This window comes from Adiantum capillus-veneris, chromosome 17 (assembly GCF_014529385.1).
Source record: "Adiantum capillus-veneris isolate H3 chromosome 17, ASM1452938v2, whole genome shotgun sequence".
NCBI classification, from domain to species: domain Eukaryota; kingdom Viridiplantae; phylum Streptophyta; class Polypodiopsida; order Polypodiales; family Pteridaceae; genus Adiantum; species Adiantum capillus-veneris.
In genome coordinates, this window is record NC_140947.1 from 3,677,660 (window position 1) to 3,700,667 (window position 23,008).

The 23,008-nt window shown below is 44.2% G+C and overlaps 1 protein-coding gene across 1 annotated transcript in view; it reads left to right on the forward strand.

Annotated features, from left to right (window-relative positions):
- The first annotated feature begins 8,470 nt into the window (after positions 1–8,470).
- Positions 8,471–23,008, forward strand: part of LOC147436732 (Ribosomal L5P family protein) — a 51,165-nt gene continuing 36,627 nt past the window's right edge. Inside the window, exons 1-2 of the mRNA XM_086486166.1 lie at positions 8,471–8,803; positions 8,980–9,180. Of these exons, the coding sequence (XP_086342292.1) occupies positions 8,531–8,803; positions 8,980–9,180 (474 nt within the window). The 5' untranslated portion in view covers positions 8,471–8,530. The remainder of the gene's footprint in view (positions 8,804–8,979; positions 9,181–23,008) is intronic.

A 23,008-nucleotide genomic window follows, 5' to 3' on the forward strand; every position in this document is an offset into this window, starting at 1 on the left:
AATGTACCTTGCATGCTATCGTGGCTTGATTCATGCCGACCTCTAAGAAAAATAACAGATTGACATGTTGCCAAGTTTCTGCAAGGTCGTAGCTACTAGCATATTCCAAATCTTGGAAGCTACTAGGCAACATGCCCTAAAGGGAAGCCTTTGATTTTCATAAGTTCATTGAGGAGATGAGATTGACACAGAGATGTGAAAGTAAAAGAAAATCGACCTTGTTGAGCTTGCATAGAGAATCGGCCTTGCCAAATCATGTAATTTATTGAAAATACTTAGATTGCCCCACCTTGAATTAAATGGCTCAGGAAGCTTATCTATCAAATTTTTATCAATGTACTTTGTGCACTTACGTTGCCTACTCTCTGGCAAGCTTTCCATAATTTCTTTAAATAGATCATGCACCTAATGCATAAATATAGATAAGGAGCCGTGCTCTTAAAATCCTTGCTTTTCTCCTTTGTTTGACAGCACAAAGAGGATACATCAAGGAGATACTGGCCGATGCAATGCACAAGCTAGTTCCTTGAGTATCTGTAGATGGAGCCTTGCTCTCGTAATGCATCTTATGGCAATGTTAGATTAAATAGAATTACAAGAAAATAAACCCCATCAATTATTGACCTTGTCGAGTAATATATCGTACTGGGAGCATAACAATACCGATAGTAATTGCAGAAGCAAAGCATACTTGAGTTGCCTAATACTACCTGTATGCACCGATTGCCATTTAATTTTCAAACCCATCAGATAAGGTGCGAGATCTGCCCTCCTTGAGAGCTGTGCGGATAAAAACTTGGGCGCTATAAACCCTTCTTGGAGAGCTTGCTCAGATTAAACGACCTTGTTCGTCTAATTGTCCTGCATAGTACCTTAAACAAACTTTATAGGCCATCAAAAACACAAAGCCTTGCTTGATTGTGATCTGCAAACTTAGCTTTGATCTTTGCTAATAGTGTACTTAGCAAAATTTAGTGCTTATGGTAATTTCTACAAGCCTTGCTTGTGCTTGCATTACTGAAATTGCACAAGTATGGACAAAAATCCTTCCATGGCAGCACACACACTTGTTGCATGCCATAGTTATCGAGCACATTCTCAAGAAACGTGAAAATCAACTGCGTACCTCATGACGTATTCATGCCAACTTGGTGGAAGAAATTCAACTTGAATTCATTGTATTGGTTTTGAGAATTCTCAAAAATCACTTGGTGAAGGATGACCATGTATGCTTGGCAATAATCACCTTGATGATTGCCCGATCTTGCATTAAGAGGTGGTCGACTTTGTGCGTTTTTCGAATCCACACGGTTGTCAAAAATGTGAGCTTGAACTTAAGCAAGCTTTGAAAAATTATCAATGTTGTTTTGTGCACTTGCCCAAATCGTTGCAATGCCGATTACGGCGTTTAGAAGCCACTAAAATAACACGTCCCTTTGGAATTTGAGACAGCTTTGAATTAAAGCTTTAAACACCATTCATTGATCCATTCCTTGATCGACTAGGAAAATTTTATGTAATTTGCTGATAAATTTCTTTAATTTAACGTGGAATTTCTCGATGCTACTCCGAAACTGTAGCAAGAGGGGACTTCCCTAGCTTGAGTTTTGTGTATTCATGTGTGTACACCACTTATCTTAAAATTTGATTGACCAAGGCCATTATCGGGTGGGTACACCCCTTATCTTAATATTTGATTGACCAAGGCTAATGGCCTTGGCCAATCAATGTTTGAAAACAATAGCCAAGAATTGGCTATGGTGTTGCACGCGACATAGAAGAACAAGAAAGAGAGAGTTTGCACGGTCTGTTACTCTGTTGGCCATGCCGTAAGGTCGTGAAGTGCTCCCCACAGCAGGACGATCCCAATCTTGCCTGGTTTTTCTCTTTCCCCTTCTCAACACAAGAGGCCCTGCACACGATCGTCCTCCTCTCCACGGTTGACCTCTTCCCCCTTCTCGACATAAGAGGCCTTGCACACAACCGTCCTCCTCTCCACTGCTTGCATGCTCATTCAATTCATGCATGTGCAGAGAGACCACGCCCCTCTTTCCAAAAAATTTTGCCTCTAAAACCAATGTGAGACCTAGGGGTGGACATGCATAATGATCTCCTCCCAACCTCCCTACTTATAGCCTTTGATTCTTGCAATAGGTGTTGGGGTAAAGGCGTTACACCTTTTGCTCGGCTCAGACATCCAGTGTCTAGTCGCCCGCCCACATGTGTACATACCCTTATTCTTCATATACATGAGAATAAGGAGCTCCTCACTACTTTTTCCTGAGGTTGCTCCACCCACATTGGTCTTGTGCTCTTCCCCTTCCTCGCACGCATCTGTGCACACGTGCACTCATAAGTGGTATCAGAGCTTTGGCGACGCGTGTGCCACGGCTTCCCGACGAGACGAAAAAGCGACGGAGCTCGGCTATGGCGGCTTGAGCTCGACGACGGTGGATCCAACTTGACGGTGTCAGATATCAACTTAGGCATGTATATTTAGCTTTGTGTAGAGCTTGTGTAGCAAGACATTGCTGAATTTTGCGGAGAAACAACAGGAACAAGAAGTGTTGCAGCTTGTTTTTGCTATTTTTGGCTCCCGAAACAATGTTTTTTGCATATCTCCGTCACACGGAGTCAGATAAATATGATCCATGAGATTAGGTGGGGGTTTTGGCACATTACAAACACGATGGTGATGTCCATTTTTTGAAATTCTAATCAGAATCACAGCAAGTGCAACAACAACAAGTTTATGCTGCGTTTTTGAACCGAAAACGGATGTTTTTGGCATACCTCTCACACTCGGACTCGGATATATGTGATCCAGGAGTCCACCCTAGGGTTTTGGCACGTTCTAGATGTGTTGATTATATCAGAATTATAAAATTATGAGTGCTGAATTTTTTGCAACAGGCTGTCAACAATCTCGACATATCAAAGTTTTGCAGTTTGATTCCTACATTGTAGAGAGTGATGCGGTTTGCATTTTTGGCTATGTATGGCACAATGTGGTGCTATTTGAGAGAGAATTCACCTTGTTTTTGCATATGCAAGTGATGCTTTGGGATGTGACTTTCGGATCTTTACACATTCGGATGCGGTTTTATGCGCATTGTATGACTATGTGGGGCATTCCAAAGAGCTTTTTTAGCACAATTTCTTACAGTTTTATGCTATGTATGCATTTTGTGGATCCCACTTGAGATAGATGTAGTTCGTAGATAGCAGATTTATAGGTTTACAACATTTTTGGACAGGTACATATCCATAGAGACACTTGTTCAAGAGTGAGTGAGTTTGCCAAGCTTTTGGCAGTACATGTACTCAGTTTACAGGGGAAAATATGTCGAATTTTTTCCCAAATTCTCCCCATGGTTTATGCGTATCCTGTTTGCTCTCTAATGGTTTAGTGGTCGAGTTTACTCCCACTGGCACAATTTCTTGGCTTGCGGTTTGTGTTGAGTTTTAGCTCATTTTGCAAAGAAAACTCTATTCGTTTTTCCTCGTCTTCTCACCATAAAAGTTTGCAGTGTTATGTCATCTTGTACAGTGGTTGATATATTCCCACTTTGACAATGATCGAGTGTTTACTCTCACTTTTGGCAGGTTTTGTCAATTTTGGACACAATTTAGTGTTCTTGTACCCACTCTCGCAAGAGTGAGGATTTGTGTATGCTTGTGTGGCTACAATACAGATGGTCACATGTTTCACAACTTTTTGTAGATTTTTGCAGGCAGTTTCTCTTGTGGAATGCGTTTTGAGCTAGTTTGATCTTTACTTGCGTATATGGTTATGCGCTTTATGCTCGGTTGAGCAGTTTGTCCCAATTTATGCTTGCAGATTGTGGAGTTGCTTTATGCATATGTGAGCATCGGTTTCGATGCGATTGGTCATGGTTGTCAAGTTACCTCCCACTTTGTTGCCAGTTTTTGGCATGGTTTATGGTTGAGATTGTACTTGAGGTTTTGCTCAATTTACGTCCCATATTTTTTTCCAGATTTCTCACCATACTTTGGTTCTTAGCCATTCACTTATGGTTGCAAATATGGGTGACAATGTAGAGTCCACTACAGTGACTTTTGAGAGACAACGGTCTCGTTCTTGCCGATACTTGCGTTGTTGGCATTGCGATCACACAAGGCACATTAGACATAGTTGTTTCAGATGTATGAGATAGCAGCGAAAATATATGCGTAGTGCAGATATGGCTTTCACACAGGTTAGAGAGGCGGTTCCAGTGGCAGTCTATGCCAGTGATGGTGATGTCATGCTTGCCTTGAGTGCATCTCTTGTAGATTTGTCTATGGATAGCACACTTTCTCCACAGTGGTTACTAGATAGCAATACTGCTTTCCACATCACACCATGTTGTGAGTGGTTTAGCGCATTTTCTAGTGGGAGACTTGGTTGTGTGCACCTGGCCGATGGCTTGGTGTTTGACATAGAGGATGCAAGAGACGTTTGTTTGTCATTGCCCAATGGTGTGTCATACACGCTATGACATGTGCGCTATATTCCTCAACTGAGATAGAGCTTGATCTCAGTGAGACAGTTGGCAGCTTTTGGTTGTCAGATACCACTTAGAGAGCAGTCTTTCCAGATGTCTTGCGATTCATTAGTGATTGCGAGAGGAGCCCACAACGGCCTGGTATATCCTATGTATGTGTCTTGAGGTTCAAGACGGTGTAGTCTTGATTTTGTTGTTGGCATGATTTCAGTGAGAGACGAGACATGTCTCTTTTGTAGGTGAGCTCCACCATGCTCCCTAGACAAAGCATTTTAGTTGTGCAGGACGTGCTAGTAGACTCCGTAGAGACAGAGATAGAGCAGTAGTGCTCTAGTGAGACACAACAGGTGTTGTCAGACTTTGTGTGTTGGGGTAAAGGCGGTACGTCTTTTGCCCGGGCCGGACGCCCGATGTCCGATCTCCCGCCCATCATGTGTACATGCCCTTATTCATTTTATACATATGAATAAGGAGCACCTCACTCGTTACTTCGTGAGGCTGCTCCACCTATACACGGTCTCTTGTCTCTCCCCTTCTCACTCTCTGCACACGCATCGCATTCGCGCACTCACATTCTGCAAGCAAAGGTAGAGCAGGTCTGCTCCCTAGAGACACAGATAGAGATGACAGACATGGAGGTTTTCTATATGCTCATGTTAGAGGCTGATGAATTGGTACCAGGACGCACAGTTCTTCCTATGGGTGACAGGGACGTATATTTCCCAGTGTCGGCGTTGACACATCCACACGTGATGGATAGTCCTAATGATGCAGTGATTACAGATAGCACAGGGGAGGCGAGTACAACTAGGTTTGTGTAGATTTTGTCAGCGTTCGGGCGTCTCATGTTCAACTTACTAGTGTCGAGGCCCGATCTAGTAGCTGCAATGGGATCATTTGCAGCACGGGTTGTCAGTCGTGCGATGGTTGACACTAGCATGATGCATAGTGGAGTTTTGCCGACCATACAGAGTAGTCTGCAGGATAATGCAAGCTCTAGCATGGGTACACACACTCGTCTACCACCAAAGCCGATACAATTGCATGTAGATCGACAGAGTGAACCAATGGGCATAGGTTGAGAGAGTCTCTCACCTAGTTTCTTGTACATACTAGTGGTTTAGCTAATAGGTCTCACTTATCGACGCATCGCCTTTAAGTGGGAGATTGTTGGGGTAAAGGTGCTACGTCTTTTACACGGCCCGGACGTCCAGTGTCCGGCCACTCACCCACATGTGTACATACCTTTATTCTTCATATACATGAGAATAAGGAGCTCCTCACTACTTCTTCCTGAGGTTGCTCCACCCACACCGGTCTTGTGCTCTTCCCCTTCCCCATACGCACCACACTGCGCATGCACACACGCACACATCCGCGCACACGTGCACTAACAATAGGACCCTTACCTTATGCCCTTGCCCTCGGCTCCTAGCCGTATTGAGCCGTTCGGAACCCTTTGGCCCTAGGACTGACACTACGATGCGACTAGTCACCCTTCTTGAACATTATTTGCCATCCAGTTTCCACGAGGAAGTTCCATGCAATCATTTCTTATGAAGGCTAAAGTTATTCATGATCAACTATCGGCTATGCGAAGTACACTAACAAGTACTTCAATTAGCTGCTTTAGCTTTCAGGAAGTTGCCTGAGGAGTATGAAACGATGTCTAGGACACCAGCCACAAATCACGAAGGAAAAGATGGAATTTGATAATCTTAGCTCTTTTCTCATCGAGGAGGAAGCCGTGTTGATAACTCAAGGCAAAATTTAGATTTCTGAGAAAAAAGCACTTGCTGCTTCGTATTCCAGAAAGAAGACCAAGAACCGTTGTTACAATTGTGGAAAGCGTGGTCATTTGTCTAAACATTACAGATCCAAAGGCAAAGACAGAGGCTCTACAAAGGGCAAAGGTAAAATCAAGCATCGAGAGGAAATCAGTGATAGTGATTGAGGGAAGGACAACAAAGAGGCTGCTAGTGTAGTGGAGTCTACACTTGTAAGGACTCCCGCCTTCTAGTCACATGGAGACTAGTGCCTCCACCAGCTTTAGTCAGAGAGAGGCTTGTGAGTGGCAAAGAGGGGCAAACAATGCTCCGTATAATTAATTTGGACCCTTGTGTTGGACTTCAAGTTATCGGTGTTTGAATCTGTGATCGGAGTTCAATGCACATGCATCTAGTAGGGAACCGATCAGACGTATCTAAAACACTATGGATGACTGCACCAATCCACTGTTGTTGGTTGAATTATGGACAGGATGTGTTCCACATTTCATTCTTGGAAGTATTTTTGGACGTGATGTGTTCACAGTTCACGAATGGGCATTCTTTGACATAGTGTGGTCTACAATTCAAATTTTCTAAACGGAAATGATGCTCAAGATGGCATTCTTTTAAGGTAAAAAGTTGAGGGTAGCAAATCGGAGGTGTATCCAGCAAGGAGTTGTTGCTGGGGTGTCCATGGTGGCTTCTTCATTGATTTGGTCTCACTATTTATGTCCACTATGAGGTACAAAGAGGGTGTTAGAGTTTTGGCATCTCAAGTGAACTACCCGTTGTGATCTCATACTTTATTTTGGCTTTTAGGTATTTATTTTACTTATTTTGTCAAAGTTTGGACAGGGCAATTTATTGAGGTTAGTATATATGCAACCCCTTGCCTGCATTGTATTACACATTCAGTTATTAATTTCCAAGGCTGATTGGTTCAAGAGTCTCTCTATCTCTCTCTCTCTCTCTCTCTCTCTCTCCCTCTCTCTCTCTCTCTCTCTCTCTCTCTCTCTCTCTCTCGTGCTCACTCTCCTTGGTCTCTACGCTTTCGTATCGTCGACTTTGACATGAATGCACTCAACCATAGTTGTAAAAGTTGCATTATGCTCAGCCTCACAATACGAGTGGCCACTATAGGGTGCTTCTTGCTCAAGCAATTTATGAATGAGCTAGAGAACATGAAGAAAAAATACTAGTAGACACCATAGCAACTAGCCTAGGTCGAGTCTTGAAAAGAATGTGAATATGGTGGCAATGATCCCCGTGAGATAAAACAATCCAAAATGTATAGCATCACTCAAGTAACAAAAGATCCTTAATTGCCTTCCAATCCATAGACCAGGCTATGCATAATTCTACTCATTTGTGAGAGTGCATACTGAACATCTGACCTCTTAGTCCATACATGTTTTGGAAAATCAATAGCGTGTTGATAGAGAGTGATCCACCAAAGTAAACTTTAGCATCATGAAGATTGAGGTTCAAGCGTGTCTTGGTAGAAATAGCAACAGGCTAGCAGTCTTCAAGCCCAAACCTATGCAGTAATATCTTCGTGTCCAAGACACAAAGCAATACCTATTGGACCTGCTTAAAACTTATGCCCACATAATGATGCAAAATCCCCAATCCAACATTTCAAAAAAGGTATCCACAATATGTCTGTCATTTGGTACAATGAGCAACATGTTATCCACAAAGAGCACAATGATCAGAAGTACATCATCCACACGCTTGGCATACAAAGTGCTCTCAGTTGTAATATTCTAAAAACCCTATTCAACCAACTAAGCATGTTTCTACTAGGCATGTGGAGCTTGCTTCAAAACCATACAAAGACTTTTTAAGCTTGTATACCTTGTTTTCTTGTTCTTTATGAGGAAAATCATGAGACTGCACTGATTAATCACATTTCAAAAACACAGTTTTGTGTTTGATTGATGTACATTCCAATCACTATGAGCTACCAATACATGCTTGTTAGTTGTCACTCCCTCATTATCCATAAGGACCGTATCCACATGTCCTGGCATAACCATATCAACCTCTAGCATGAGGATCATCCCCAAGTGATATAGTGATGAGGGTTTGACTAGTTTGGGCAGCAGCAGCGTAAACAAGCGTAGAACAAAAATGCCACGTCATTATATTGTTTCCAGCAACTGATTCCATATGTTCTCAAATTACCTTTATGCTCGTTGGAAAAGGAGGCATGAGTCAATAGGGAACAGGATAAGTCTGTGGTTGGCAAAGATGGCGCTGGCAGCAGGCAGAGTAGCCATGGTCTCTGAAGCTTCGTCCTTAGCTGCATCGTCTTCATATAGCTCCAGGGACTCCATGCCGGCTTCCATTTCCTCGTTCACTCTCGTGAGAGTTTCCAGGAATGCAATGTGTGTGCGATCCTCTTCCGCTGCTGTGGCCGAAGCTCCTGCTTCCGCTGTTGAGATGCCCCGACTTAAGTCCATTTATGTCAACAAGGTCGTACCCGCCCTCAAAGAGGAGTTCCAGTATACAAACTTGCTGCAGGTTTGCTCTTTTTTCTTGCTAGCGAAGTTTCATATGTGGAAACTGCTTCCACCTATCATACTGCAGGTTTTCGGCTCTCTCTTTGTGATGCTTCCTGTCGCTCTTCATTAAAATCTGCCTGTAGTTATGGCTTTCTTTGTGGGTTCGCACCTGTTGACATCAGCATTTTTCTGCAGATTCCTAGAGTTGAAAAGGTTGTCATCAACTGTGGCATTGGAGAAGCCTCTCAAAATGCCAAGATTTTGGAAGCTGGTATAAAAGACATCTCCACTGTCACTGGGCAGAGGCCCAACATTACTCGTGCCAAGAAAGCCATAGCCGGTTTTAAGATTCGCCAGGGTGTGCCAGTTGGTGTTGCAGTGACTTTGAGAGGAGAGGTAGATCTTCCTTAAGCATATCAACTCTTTTCTCTGCTCTACTTCTTCTTTCTTTTTGTCTGAGAGAAATACAGTTATTATCTAAGATCGTGCTGTTATCTCTCAATGGATGAAAGGCGAATCTTTCAATCACCATGTTTGTTTAGACAACAACCCAGATTCACAGAAAGATTTTGAATCACTGCTATCTAGAGCATAAAATTCTCTTTCTGGGAATTCTTGTTTTCCAGAGGAGCAAGGTTGTTAATGTTCAGGTGTTGTTCGACAGCCTAGTGCGGTCCTGACTCCCCTATGTGGTCATGTTTAGTGAGAGATTCCTCTTGTACAAAAAATGCTATTATGTTAACATGGGAATTGGCAATTCACTGAGTTAATTAAACTTAAGAGACACAGGACAATACCAGATAATGGCTAAAAAATTCCTGCTATCACCACTGTGGTGAGTGCCTGAGCAAGCTATACAAAGTGTCCACTACATCGCTGACTCATAGAGTTTATGTTCTTGTTCCACTCGAGAAGCTCTTCTTAAGGTTATACTCATCTGCTGCCATGGGAGGGAGGAAAAGTGCACAATAGGACATCCCCCTTTATGCAACCTTCATGCATTCGAGTATACAGGAAGAGTGAAGAGGCAAGCAAGTGGCACTGTTTTGGTATAGAAGCACCTATCTTTCAACATGGATGAAACTCGATGGGGCTGCGTATGTTTCAGCTGAGCTTGCCCATCTCACTCTTTCAGTTGAAGTACCCTCTGTAGCCTGCCCCCATCCCAAGAGTGGATGGCCATAGCATCGTTGTTTGTTACAACTCATGGTGGGCCGTATGAGGATCAGCAAGCTGCAATTTTTGTTAAAGTTATGGCATCTCAAGTAAACTGCCCAATGTGATCCCAATATTTATTTTTGCTTTAGGTGTTTATTTAACTTATTTGTCAAAGTCTGGGTAGGGCAATTTGCTAAGGTGACCATATAAGTACACCTTGCCCCCATTGTGTAAGTATCAATTCATTGCCAAGGTTAGTTGGTTCAACTCTCTCTCTCTCTCTCTCTCTCTCTCTCTCTCTCTCTCTCTCTCTCTCTCTCTCGTGTATTCTACTATTCTCCCCTTTGAAAAGCTGGGCTGAGAAGAGAATGGGTGGCGGGGCTCTGCATTTTAAAATACAGGAAAAGTCGACGTTTTGTCTCCTATTTGCGTTTTGAAACGCAGTGGTTAGAGGCTCCACCGGCAATGCTAGAAGGGCTTGAAGGGCTGGTCTCACAGCGTTTTGAAACGCCAGGAGAGTTTGTCTCCACTAGCAGCATTTTGAAAGAGCGCTAGGCGTGCTAAAGAGGTGGCATGACCAGTGGCATTTTGAAGGCAAGCTATTGCAACAACACCAAAGTGCAGGGGATGTGGGCAGTTTCCACGGCATATTGAGAGGCATGGCCCAATGCCCAAAGGTTTGGCCAGCTGTTTGGTGTCTGCGTTTTGAAACGTTGCAGGGCAAGAGGCCTTCCACTAGCATTTTGGTGGGCTGGGGACAAGCATTTTGAAATGCTGCATGTTGACGATACCTTTGACATGAGCATCTTGATATGTAATTGTGGCATTCAGCCTCAAGACAGTTTTGAAGGTCTGTCTAGTGCTAAATTCCGAGGGCCGTTCCCATGCTATCTCACCATCAATGGAGAACCATAGCCAATACCAATGATCGGCTATGGAAAATGGATCGAGCAATGCCCAGTTAGCGGCTTGTGCATGGGCAAAGTTCTCGAGCAAACCATCGATTTGTTTGGCTCGAGATTGTGAAGTCAAAAGCAAATGCATGTTTGCTAGAGGACAACGGCAAAGGCAAGCTTGACAAGGACGACAATACTAGTATTGAGTTAGTTGCTCGATACCGACGAGGTCCAACAACCTATGTTAAAAATGTGACACGACGCTTTGTTTGGCTCGGGAGTTTGAAGCCAAAGACAAAAGCAGAACTCACAAAGAGACAAAGGCAAAGGCAAGCTGGACAGAGATAACAACGATAACGAATTGACAAAGGAGATCGACATGTCACATGTGGTGGCGGCCACAATGGCCACGATGCCAGATTCCTAGTCAGTTGGTGGTTGTCGCAACTAGCTTCAGCCAGAGAGGTTTATGAGCGGCAGAGAGGGGCAAAATGAAGCTCCCTATAAATAATTTGGATCCTTGTGTTGGAGTTCAAGTTATCGGTGTTTGAACCTGTGGATCAGAGTTCAATACACATGCATATGGCAGGGAACCAATCTGACATATCTAAAACACTATGGATGTGCGTGCAAATCCATTGTTGTAGGTCGGATTATGGACAGGATGTGTTTCAAAGTTCATCATTTGGAAAGTTTGGACGTGATGTGTTCACAATTCACGAATGGGGATCTTTGGACGCTGTGTGGTCTACTATAACCGGCCAATACACAGTAGAGGGCGATACTAAATCAATTACCTGTTAACTTTACACTGAGCATTCAGAAGAAAAGAAGCACAAATGCGTCCAATGACCACCCGACACCCTGTAGGCCCCAAAGATTGGTGCCCCTTTTGGTATTTCTTTATTCAATTAAAAATAGACGATTTGAACACTTAGATCAAACTCTCACCAAGCTGTCTAAACATGTCAAGGGCTGAAATCGTAGGTTTCTGACTTGATTTCGGCAGCATAACGGCGCCAAAACTCCTGCAGGTCAAAAGTGCACGCAAGGACACTTCCCCTTGCATTTTAGAAGCTTTTTGGTGAGTTGCAGGTCAATTTCAGTGTGCTGTGATTCTCTGTTTTGCCACTATGGGGTGCCCAAAACCCTCTACATGGATCCCAAGGTTTTCCCGAGGCTCCTGAGGTGATTTCTTGTAGTTTATGTGCAAAACCCTAAACTTGTAGTATCACAGGCTTGGGCACCCCAAGTCGAGAACCCGACACGACACATGAGAGAATCGCTTAAAATACTTCACAACTTCAAAATCACAGTTCAATTTGATCGACACGACCCGCGCGTAGTTTCGCGCCCAAAAAGATTGGCCCCAAAGACTAGCGCCTCTTTCGGGTATTTCTTTTATATTAACGCTTGATCAAAGTACAACTCTCGTGGGTCCTCGGCTCTCTGGATCTGCGTCTAGATGCTCTGGAAAATGAGGCCTTTGGGCTCCTTATAATCTTACAAGGGATGCCAAAAGCAGAACTGTCCCAAAAGCAATTGGTCATCAAAAGCTGCAAAAAAGAACGAGCGCAATTTATGGAATTCCGTACAGCTCTGCCACGTCATTAACCAGCGTGAAACGCGGAAATCTATACAATTTGCCATGTCAGCCTGCCAGCGCGTTTTGCGGGATTCCGTACCACTGCCACATGGCATGCTGTCCGTACAGTCTGTCAGCCACATGTGTGTGTCCGGGTAACATGGCCACGTCATCATTTTGTGACATACCCCCCTCTTGAAAGAATTGTAATGGCCCTCGATAACGCCTGCAAAGTCAGACATAAGCCATAAACCGGTTCAATAGACACCGACTCTAAGTACCGACGCACTAGAAGACACAAATCCAGCACTTGTGCAAAGACGACAGTCACATCACATCACATCACATGACAGATCAAATGTAAGGTGCAGCGAATGTGAATGTTGAACTTTGCTCAAGATGAGTGCTCCGAACTGTGCTCAAGGGTTCCTTTTACTTACGGAAGGGAGAGCCTTCCGTTCCTTTAGTGAGAGTGCAAAGATCACAAACAATGTGGAAAAGCACTGTGAATGAAGGTGCTGAGACTGAGAGAGAGAGAGAGAAGAATATGACACGAGAGTGTTGTCAAACCCTCCTCTGAAGGCCCCACTCTTTGGCGAGAGCGGTCTACTATTGATTGCACAAATCTCTACAATGCAATGGCCTTGCTGACGATGTCGACGATGATGAGGACGACGACGAGATGGGCTGAAATGTGAAAACGGTAAGGGCTGAAATCAGCAAATCTTGTATCTACTGAATTCTGACTCTATGTCGGTGACAACGGCGATGACGACGATGCGACGATGACGTGCTGAAAACGCAGATGCTGAAATCTGCGAATAGCGGGCTGAAACTGCAAACGCTGGCTGATCTGACTGTGCAGCGAGGATCTGCTGTAGGAGGGTGAGATCTGCGAGGTTTGGGGGGCTATTTTGCGGTATCTATATGCTGAAAACTGAAAACGCTGAAGCAAAGGGTACTTCTGGGCTGGGAATCTGCAAAACGCTAGGTGCTCTGCTGTCCCAAAAACGCTAGGGCTGATCTGGTGTCTTGCTGCAAAAACGCTACGGAATTTGCTGGGTCCTGCTATTGCCAGGCTGATTTGCAAATGCAAGACGCTGGGGCTGATCTGCAATGCTGAAAAACGTTGGTCCTTGTTGGCTGAAAACGCTAGGTCTGCTGCCGGGGGGTCTTGCTGAGAAGGTGCACTATTGAACACTCGGTTCCTGCTCCCTCTTCTGCCAAAAATTGCTAGCGCTATGTTTTCTTATATACTGACTTACTCAATTTGCCCTACCCCCAGTTTCCCAACAAAGTCACTTATTAATAATAAGTGAAAAATACTAAAATAGGGAAAATAGGTTCTGTGCACTGTAAAAATGCTCCTGATGGGATTTGATGGTCATGCTATGTGCAACCAGAGGATATGCATCTACTCTAAGTGCCTGGACATGCACGGTCTGTGCCAGAACACTTCCTAAGCTAGGCTGATTGAACCCATGTCATGAAGTAGGTTGTCCACGTACACATAGGGTTAGATGTGCAGGTGACATCAAATCAATTACATAAAAAATCATTCCAAATCTCAGACCATGACTGTCAGCAACGTATTTAGTAATCGCATCTAGATCCATCTCGGACCTCATTGATGTCGAATTAACTAATCCTTATTACGATCATGTCTAAAGAGATTTTCAAGACCGAAATGCTGCAGTCATTCCACTCAAGCACTGTTGTGTGCGAGTAGTCATTTCCAGGAATCCCATTTCGAAGTACTTCTTTCGTAAAGTCATCCAGTAGAATACTGTCAGCACATCAATATCTATGAAGTCCAAAGGGAAATCAATAACTTTATTCCATCCAGGTAATCCATGACAAAGGAGCGGAGAAACTCCCCTCTTGTGCAGTCCCACCTGCACTAGATTCACCCGGTGATCTCCGGGAACTCTTGGAATAGCCAATGCTAGAGCAAAAGAGTCAAGGTAAAGTTCCAAATCTGAGGAGTATTTGCTAGATCCTCCTCCTCTATCCATTTCGCATTCAATGCCGGATAGTTTTTATCTAAGAACCACTGTTCACTTTACCTTTGTATCTCCTCGTTCTCTTCCACTTCAGGTTCATTCGGGAGCTGTCACTGCTCCAAAATCATCATCATCTCATTCTTAATCGTGTTAATTGTTCACAAATAGGAGGATCTTTCATAAAACATTAGTCTCATTCAAAGTCATGATACTAACGACGTTAGTGGGGATGTTGTGGTATTTAGGTTCAATACTATGCATGATGGAGTTGATGGTTATATTGTCTTGTGGGTGACTACCATAGGTCTATACCTTGCACTTTCCTTCAAGGGTGAATCTCACCATGTGAAAATTTGCCAAAAATTCAACCCATCTTCCTTGACAAGGATTCATCACTAGTTGAGTAAAAATATACGTCAAAGATTGATGATCTGTTTTAACCACTGCATCTGCGCCAAGAAGGTAATGTTTCCAAGTGCGGTAAGCATGGACGATAGCCAAAAATTCCTTATCATATGCTGGGTATCGCATTTGTATTGCTGAAAATTTTCGACTGTCAAAAGCAATGACACGATCATTTTGCATGAGAACACCACTCGATGCTTGATCAGAAGCATCGGTCATCACGTCAAATGGTTGAGTAGGATCTGCAATTGCTAAGTCAGGTGTTGTCATTAAAGCATGCTTGAGTTCATTGAAAGACTTTCTTGCTTTAGGAGTCCAATGTAGCTTATCCTTCTTTGTCAATTCCGTTCGAGGAGAAGCAATATCTGAGAACTTATGGACTTTGGTGTGATAAAAATTAGCAAGACCCAAGAAAGATCGCACATCTGTAATAGTGAGAGGTAAAGGCCAATCAACAATGACCTTAATCTTCTTTCAATCCACAGCAATCCGTGTAGCAGAAATCACATGTCCAAGGTATTCCACGTGATCCTTGAAAAACTCGCTTTTCTTCTTGTTGATGTACAACACATTTGTACGTAATGTCTCAAAGACAATCTGCAAGTGTTCTTTGTGATCTGCCATGGTTTTACTGAAGACAAGGATGTCGCCGAGGTACACGATCATCACAAATTTATCCAAATAAGGGCCAAAAATTTCATTCATCAAGGTCATGAAGGTTGCTGGGGCATTGGTTAACCCAAAAGGAATGACCAGAAATTCATCACGACCATACTTTATCCGAAAAGTTGTTTTGTATTCATCGCCAATTCTAATGCGAATTTGGTGATAACTTGACTTCAGATTGATCTTGGAATAGACCCTTGAACCCACTAGTTGATCAAAAAGTTCGTCGATGCGAGGTAAAGGAAATTTGTTTTTTATCGTCAGCTTATTGAGAGCACGATAATCAATGCAAAGACGCATGGAGCCATTCTTCTTTTTTACCAATAAGACTGGAGCGCCAAAAGGACTTTTGCTGGGACGGATATGATCTTTATCCATTAAATCTTCCAATTGTCGCTGAATTTCTTGAGATTCTGAATATGAAACGCGATAAGGAGCTCGAACTAGAGGAGGTTGTCCGGGAATCAAATCGATTGTATGATCCACAGGATGACGAGGAGGTAATGTAGTTGGGAGCTCATCAAGAAATAAGTCCATGAATGGTTTAAAGAAGTGCTGTTGCAAGTAAACAGTGGGTGATGTTGAGGATTTTGATGTTTCTTCCGTTTCTGCTTCTTTTTCTTGCAATATAACTAAGGCTGTTGCACAATCACGCTTGCAAACCAAACGCTTAACTTGTAAAGCGGAGACCAAGGTGATAGGCTTTGCATTAAAAAGACCTTGAAGTTCCACTTCTCGATGATCATGATAAAGCCGAATAGAATGATCTCTGAAGCTGATGACAGGATGAAGCTGATGACAGGATCATACTGATACAGCCAAGATTGACCAAGAATCATGTCGTAGTGCGATAAGGGCATTACTGCAAAGCTTAACTGATCCTCGTAATCTTGAATTTGAAATTGTAACTGGTGAAGTTTCTTGTTGCAGTTCAAAAAATGAACCATCTGCAAGTTCCACTTGAAAAGCTTCCAAACTCTGTTGGGTTGGTAGGTGAAGCTTGCTGACTAAAGAAGTGCTGACAAAATTTGTGGAACATTCACTATTCACGAGCACATTGATTGAATGTTGACCAATGAAACCAAGAAGACTGAGCACTTGGTTAGAAAGATCAATAGGACTTGAGGTGCGCTTGTGGGCATTTAGCATTAAGGCGCTAACCACTTTGGATACTCGAATTGCACGAACTGCTTGTTTGCCTTTGTCCTTTATAGGAGGTGGACAGTGTTCTGAATCTGTACATGACTCCATATTTGAATTTTGCCGTATATTTGAAGGGTTTGGACGCTTCGGGCATGCATATCACCTGTGTGATCCACCACAAATTGTGCACAATCCTGTGTTGTTGGATTGAGAGGTGGAGGGAGCCGAGGAAGAGGCTTGTTGCTCTACTGAACCATTACGACGGCCGTTACGTTGGCGGTCGGACCGAAACTGTCCTCGATTCTGATTGTTGTTGCTAGAAGAGGAACCGTTATATGAAGCTGCTGCTTGTCCAGAGAACCGAGGCCGAAAAGACTGTTGTCTAGAAAATTGTTGTCCAGAAGACTAAGGCTGCTGTAGTGAGCGATGATTAGGATTAAAGTTGCTTGGGTGGCCACGCTGAGAAAAGCGGCCACTGGTTGAATACTGATTGCCCATAAATGAGGTCTATGTTCGACGGCGATTGTCTCCAAGCCGTTCGACATAAGCAATGGCAGTATCCAAAGTGGTTGGGTTAAACTTTTGCACATCATCCTTCAAGTTGGGTTCTAGTCCGTCGATGAAACTTACAAGTTTATCCGAGGAACCGAGGGTCTCTATCTTCAGAGTTAGCCTTTGGAACTCTGTGATATACGCGGCCAAGGAAGCTGTTTGGTTCAGGCGGCGGAGAGCAGACCGACGGGCATGAAAGTCTGCATTCGCAGGTTCAAATGCTTTGCGAATGGAGCGCAGGAATTGTATTGGATAGGTTGTCACGTGACACATCCGACCCTATGTGTCCGTGGACAAGCTACAACACGACAAGGGTTTAGTCAGTCCAGTCAGTCTAGAATCTTAGAAGTGTTCTGGCACTTTTGTGAGTCTGTTCGCAGACCGTGCATGCCTAGACACTTAGTGTAGATGCATATCCTCTGGTTGCACACAGCATGATCATAAGCATTCCCATAAGAATCCATCAGAATCCTTCAGGGGAATTTTCCAGTGCATTTAGCCTATTTTCCCTATTTTTGACATTTTCACTTATTATTTTTAAGTGACTTTTGTTGGAAAGTAGGTAGCGCAAATTGAGTAAGTTTATATTTAAGCAAACCTAGGCTAGCACTAATTGGCAGAAGAGGCAGTAGGAGCACAAGCTCAACACGCAACTTCTCAACAAGAACCCTCTTGGTGGCGTTTTCTCCTCCAAGCAAGATACCCTAGCCCTAGCATTTTCCATCAAGCACCCATCGCCCACAGCCTCCCAAGCATTGGCGTTTTCAGCAGTTAGATTGCATCGCCAAGTCTCCTCAGGCCTAGCGTTTTTCATCCAAGCACTTGTCGCCATAGATCTCAGCCTTGGGCGTTTTCAGCAGGCCTTTGTCACCCTCTTTCCATAGCCATTTCAGCCTCACAACAGCAACAGAAGTTCAGCGATAAAGACCAGCAAACCAGCATTTTTCCATAGCGTTTTCAGCAGTAGCAAAATTCAGCCAGCAACGTTTTTGGACAGGAGATAAAGAGCATCAGATTTCAGCCACAACGTCGATCTCGTCATCCCCGTCGTCGACATCGACCTAGCCTAGACTTGCATCAGTTTTATGCATCCACTTTGTACCGGATTGTGCAATCAATAGTAGACCACTCTCGCCAACGAGAGTGGGGCCTTCGGAGGAGGGTTTTACCACGTCTCTGCTGTCGTATTTCTCTTCTCTCTCTATCTCTCAGTCTCATACACTTTCATGCACAGTGTCCATTCACTTGTTTGTGATCATTGCACTCTCTCACCAAGAACGGAAGGCTCTCCCTTCCATAAGAATAAAAGGAACCTTGAGCATCGATTGGAGCACTCATCTTGAGAAAGAACAACATTCATTCCGCTGCACCTTACACAGGTAGACCTCCATCTTAAATATCCATTGGTCTAGTACGCGCTTGTCGTGGCGACCATTGTATGGTTTTGGCAGCTTAACATCGAGCTTCTTTTTCTGTCCGGAATTAAACTTTTTATAAAGAAGCTGTAATTCATTATTGTCTACGTCTGCTGTAGGATCTGGTTCGTCTTCGTGTGCGTTCACTGAGGCTTCTGAAGAAGAGGGTGCAGCAGCAGAAGGGTTTGCTCGAGAAGAAGTGCCTGTGTAAGGTGCAGCGGAATGAATGTTTGAACTTTGCTCAAGATGAGTGCTCCGAATTGTCCCCCCATTTCTTGATTTAGCCCCATTGTACATATGCTGGTTTTTTCATTGGGAGAGTCTCCCACCATGGTTGTTGTAGCCCTCTCTTGAAGAGGTGGCTGTAGCCCTATGGGCAGTTTCAGTAACTAATAGAAGGATCTTTTTCTCGTAAAAAATAAATAAATCATCATACTCGTAAGAAATCACATCTTGATCAGACAAATCATCATGCTTATCATGCTTATCATTATCACGCAAATCATCATGCTTGTCATTATCATCCAAATCATGTGTGTCGTGCTTTGGAGAAGACGAGACTGAGAGAGTCTTCTTCTCTTGAATCCTGTCAATCTTCGTCTGCACATTAGAAATGAGAGATGAAGAATGAACAACTTGCTTCCCACGAATGACAATGGGAGTCTCACTTTTAGCATTGAAAGTGAACGTACTAGCTGCCCAATCAATGAGAGGGTTATGCTCAGGAAACCATCGAATGCCTAAAAGCATATTACATCCTGAGAGAGGATAGACTACAAATTTTCGACGGAAGGACGCTTGTTGAACAGTGAAGAAAACATCAAGGCACTCTTGTGTGATGAGAGAGTCCATACCGGGAGCGAAGCCCGACACCTCGAAAGGAGATGTCTTGCTAACCTCCAAGTGGGCTCTTTCGACAAGAGAGTCACTCATCACATCATGCATACTACCTGGGTCAAACAATATGACAACGTTGACCATTCACATGACCATAACACTTAATGAGAGACTAATCAATGGGAGGATGATGAGAGACTTGGGTCACACTCGTGTTCTCATTTATTCAGAGGAAGTGGGTTCTGTGGGTTCTTTAGTGTCTTTAGATTCAAGCTTAGGACATGTTCTTTTTATGTGACCCTTAATGTGACAAAGAAAACAACGACCTTCCTTAGAATAAGTGCTTTGCTCTTCCGACGTGATGTATCCTCCTAAAATTCCTTGTTCTACCTTTTCATATGGAGTGAGCTTAGGTTTAGTAATTGTGTTAGCCTTACCCTTAGGTTCATTTGGAGAGTTCTTTTCTGAGAGACTATTGGAAGATTGGTTCGAAGAGTTACCGCTCTTACCATTCTTACCGTTCTTACCCTTCTGAGGGTTTTGTGAAGTCTGATAGGTACTTGTGGAAGTCTTGTTTTCCTTAGGCTTTCCCTTGCTGTGCTTCATCTCCTATGCGAGAGCAATTGCTACCGCCTTGTTGAGATCGATTGGGTCGAGGACTTCGACATCAAACCTGATATAGTCGTCCAACCCGAAAATGAAAGCCTCTTTGTGCTCATCATCCGATTTGCGTAATTGGGTTCCGAGCTGCAAAACACGATTAGAGAAAAAGATAACTGGCATATCATTTTGCTTGAGACCGCGCCAATCGTCTTTCAACTGTGCTAGGTACTGTGGGGGCATAAACCGCGCCTTGAGCTTGTCTTGGAAGTCGGCCCAATTGAAGGAAAGAGGCGTGCCATCCTCGGCTTCCTCTAGGTGCGCGGTCAACTGTGCCTCTTTCCATGCATGGTACCAATTGATGGCATCACCGGCAAGGTATATAGCTGTCGTCAAAACCTTGCTATTTCCTGTCTTCTTAGTTGTTGCAAAATAAGCATTAAATTGATGTAACGAAGAATGAATAACAGTAGCATCCATCTTACCATCATACTTACTGAACTGGATCTTCTTTGTGACTGGGTTGTTGGAGTCCGAATCTCGGCTTGCGCCACTTGATGAACTACCAACATCTTTGGCTGGCTTGGACTTCGAGGCGAGAACATGTCGGACCAACTTTTGCATGCGTCGTTCACTCTGTGCCGCATCTTCGGCCGCTAAGCACGCTTGATCACGTTCACGCTCCAAGGCAATGCGAGTCGCTTCTTGTTGTGCCAGCGCAACGCGATTCGCTTCTTGTTGTTGTGCCATCATGTCCATCATCGACTTGACCAAAGCCTCCATAGGATTCGGTGCAGTCCGTGGCGTAGATGGGGAAGGGGGAGGGTCCGAAAAACCTCTTGGTGGGGAAAATTCTTCTTCTCCTCTCTCATGCTCATCACCTCCAAGCGAAGTATCCATTCCGCTTCAAGTGATGACTATCCATTGAAGTCTTGGGTTCTTAAGTTCACGAGGAACTTGGGTTCTTGTGGGTCCTGGGTTCTTGAGGGTCTTGAGATTCTTGGGGGTCTTCAGGTTCTTGGGTTCTTGAGGTTCTTCTTTCGCTTGCAATCTGTGTTAGAGAAGGATCTTCTCTTCACCCGAGTTCTGCTCTTTTCCGCGGGCGCACCCATTGGCGGCCTTGCGCTCACACCAAGGTTGCTTTTTCCCACCTCACGTCGATTGGCTGGCTTCTAAGTGCACGGTCCGCTCTCAATGAGTGAAAAGAGGAACACTGGGAGGCTGGACAAGTCCTTCTTTCTTGGGTTTCCTGTCACTCTTCAAAACACGATTAGGAATCGACACGCCGAAGAGGACTTATGTCAGGTGCAGCGGAAGAGAATAAGGATTTTGCTCGGATCTAGTACTCCGCACACAAACACAAGGGACAATTTACTTCACTTGAAAGAACTGAACTGAAAGAGAGAGAGACGACGAGAGAGAGAAAAGAGACGACTCAGGGATGTCGGGTCCCAACCCTCAAGGCCCCCCTTGCTCTGTTGCCAGAGCAAGTACTTTCTTTATTCTTGCACAATGCTGATACAATGACTAAATGTTGAGATGCTGATGCTAATGGGTACTGATGCTACTGATGATGGGTACTGGGTACTGTGGTACTGAAGGGGCACTGAGGTATTGAGGTTTTGTGCCGAAGACGAGGAGGTCGACGACGAGGTCTATGTCGAAGACGATGAGGTCGATGACGAGGTACTAAGGGTCTTTGTCGACGACGGGACTGTGTCGAAGACGGTGAAGTCGACGACGGTTTTGTGTCGAAGACGGTGATATTGACGACGGGGTCTATGTCGAAGACGGTGATGTCGACGACAGTTACTGCTGGTCTATGTCGTCGAGGATGATGTCGACGACGACGACGACGACAATGATGGTTACTGTGACAATGACAACGATGGTGTCGTCGTCAAGTTCGGAACTGCGATGGCGATGGCGAAGGTGTCGTCGTTAAGATAGGGATGTGTGATGACGACGACGAAGGTGTCGTCGTCAAGATAGGGACTTCGACGATGATGACGATGGTGTCGACGACGACGGCGTCAAGGCTGAAAACTGAAAACGCTGGGCTATCTGCTGAAATCTGAAAACGTCAGGCTGATCAGGGTCTTCTTCTTGTTGAGAAAACGCTATGGCTCCTGTAGAGGTGCTGTCTGCTTGTTGGGTGCCTGCCTCCTTGTGTCCTTGCTTCTTTTGCTACTACCGAGTGCCCAATGGGTTTCTTTTATAGATCTTTAGCAATTTGCCCTACCTACTTTTCCAACAAACTTACAAAAAGAATTCCAAAAGTCACTTTTAACAAAATGACTTATAAGAGGTGGTTCACGCGGTAAAATGCGTGCATGATGAAATGACTGTTCTTGTGCAAGAGAGGGTATGCAAGTGTGACTGGCCTGGACATGCACGTCCTGCTAGAGGCTCACAAAGGTGCCAGGCTCAGTCCTAAGCTAAGACTCATGCTAGACTATGGCAGAAGCGTGTCCACGTGGCGCAAGTGAAGTGCGCACGTGACAACTTGGGCTACGTGCGACTGCAACAAGCAAATTTTTTTTTCTGTGTGTTCTTGTGGTTCTTTCCTTGAGTGATACAGAACACTGCCAAAGCTCTGATACCAATGTAAGGTGCAGCGGAAGTGAATGTTGAACTTTGCTCAAGATGAGTGCTCCGAACTGTGCTCAAGGTTCCTTTTACTTACGAAAGGGAGAGCCTTCCTTCCTTTAATGAGAGAGTGCAAGTGATCACAGACAAAGTGGATAAACACTGTGAATGAAGGTGTTGAGACTGAGAGATAGAGAGAGAAGAATACGACACCAAGAAGTTGTCAAACCCTCCTCCAAGGGCCCCTCTCTCGATGGCGAGAGAGGTCTATGCTATTGATTGCACAATCGGGTACAAGATGTTGATGCAAACTTGAGAGACTATGATTCAATGTGTGGAGACTATGGTGACGACTACCGGGAATGCTATCTGCTA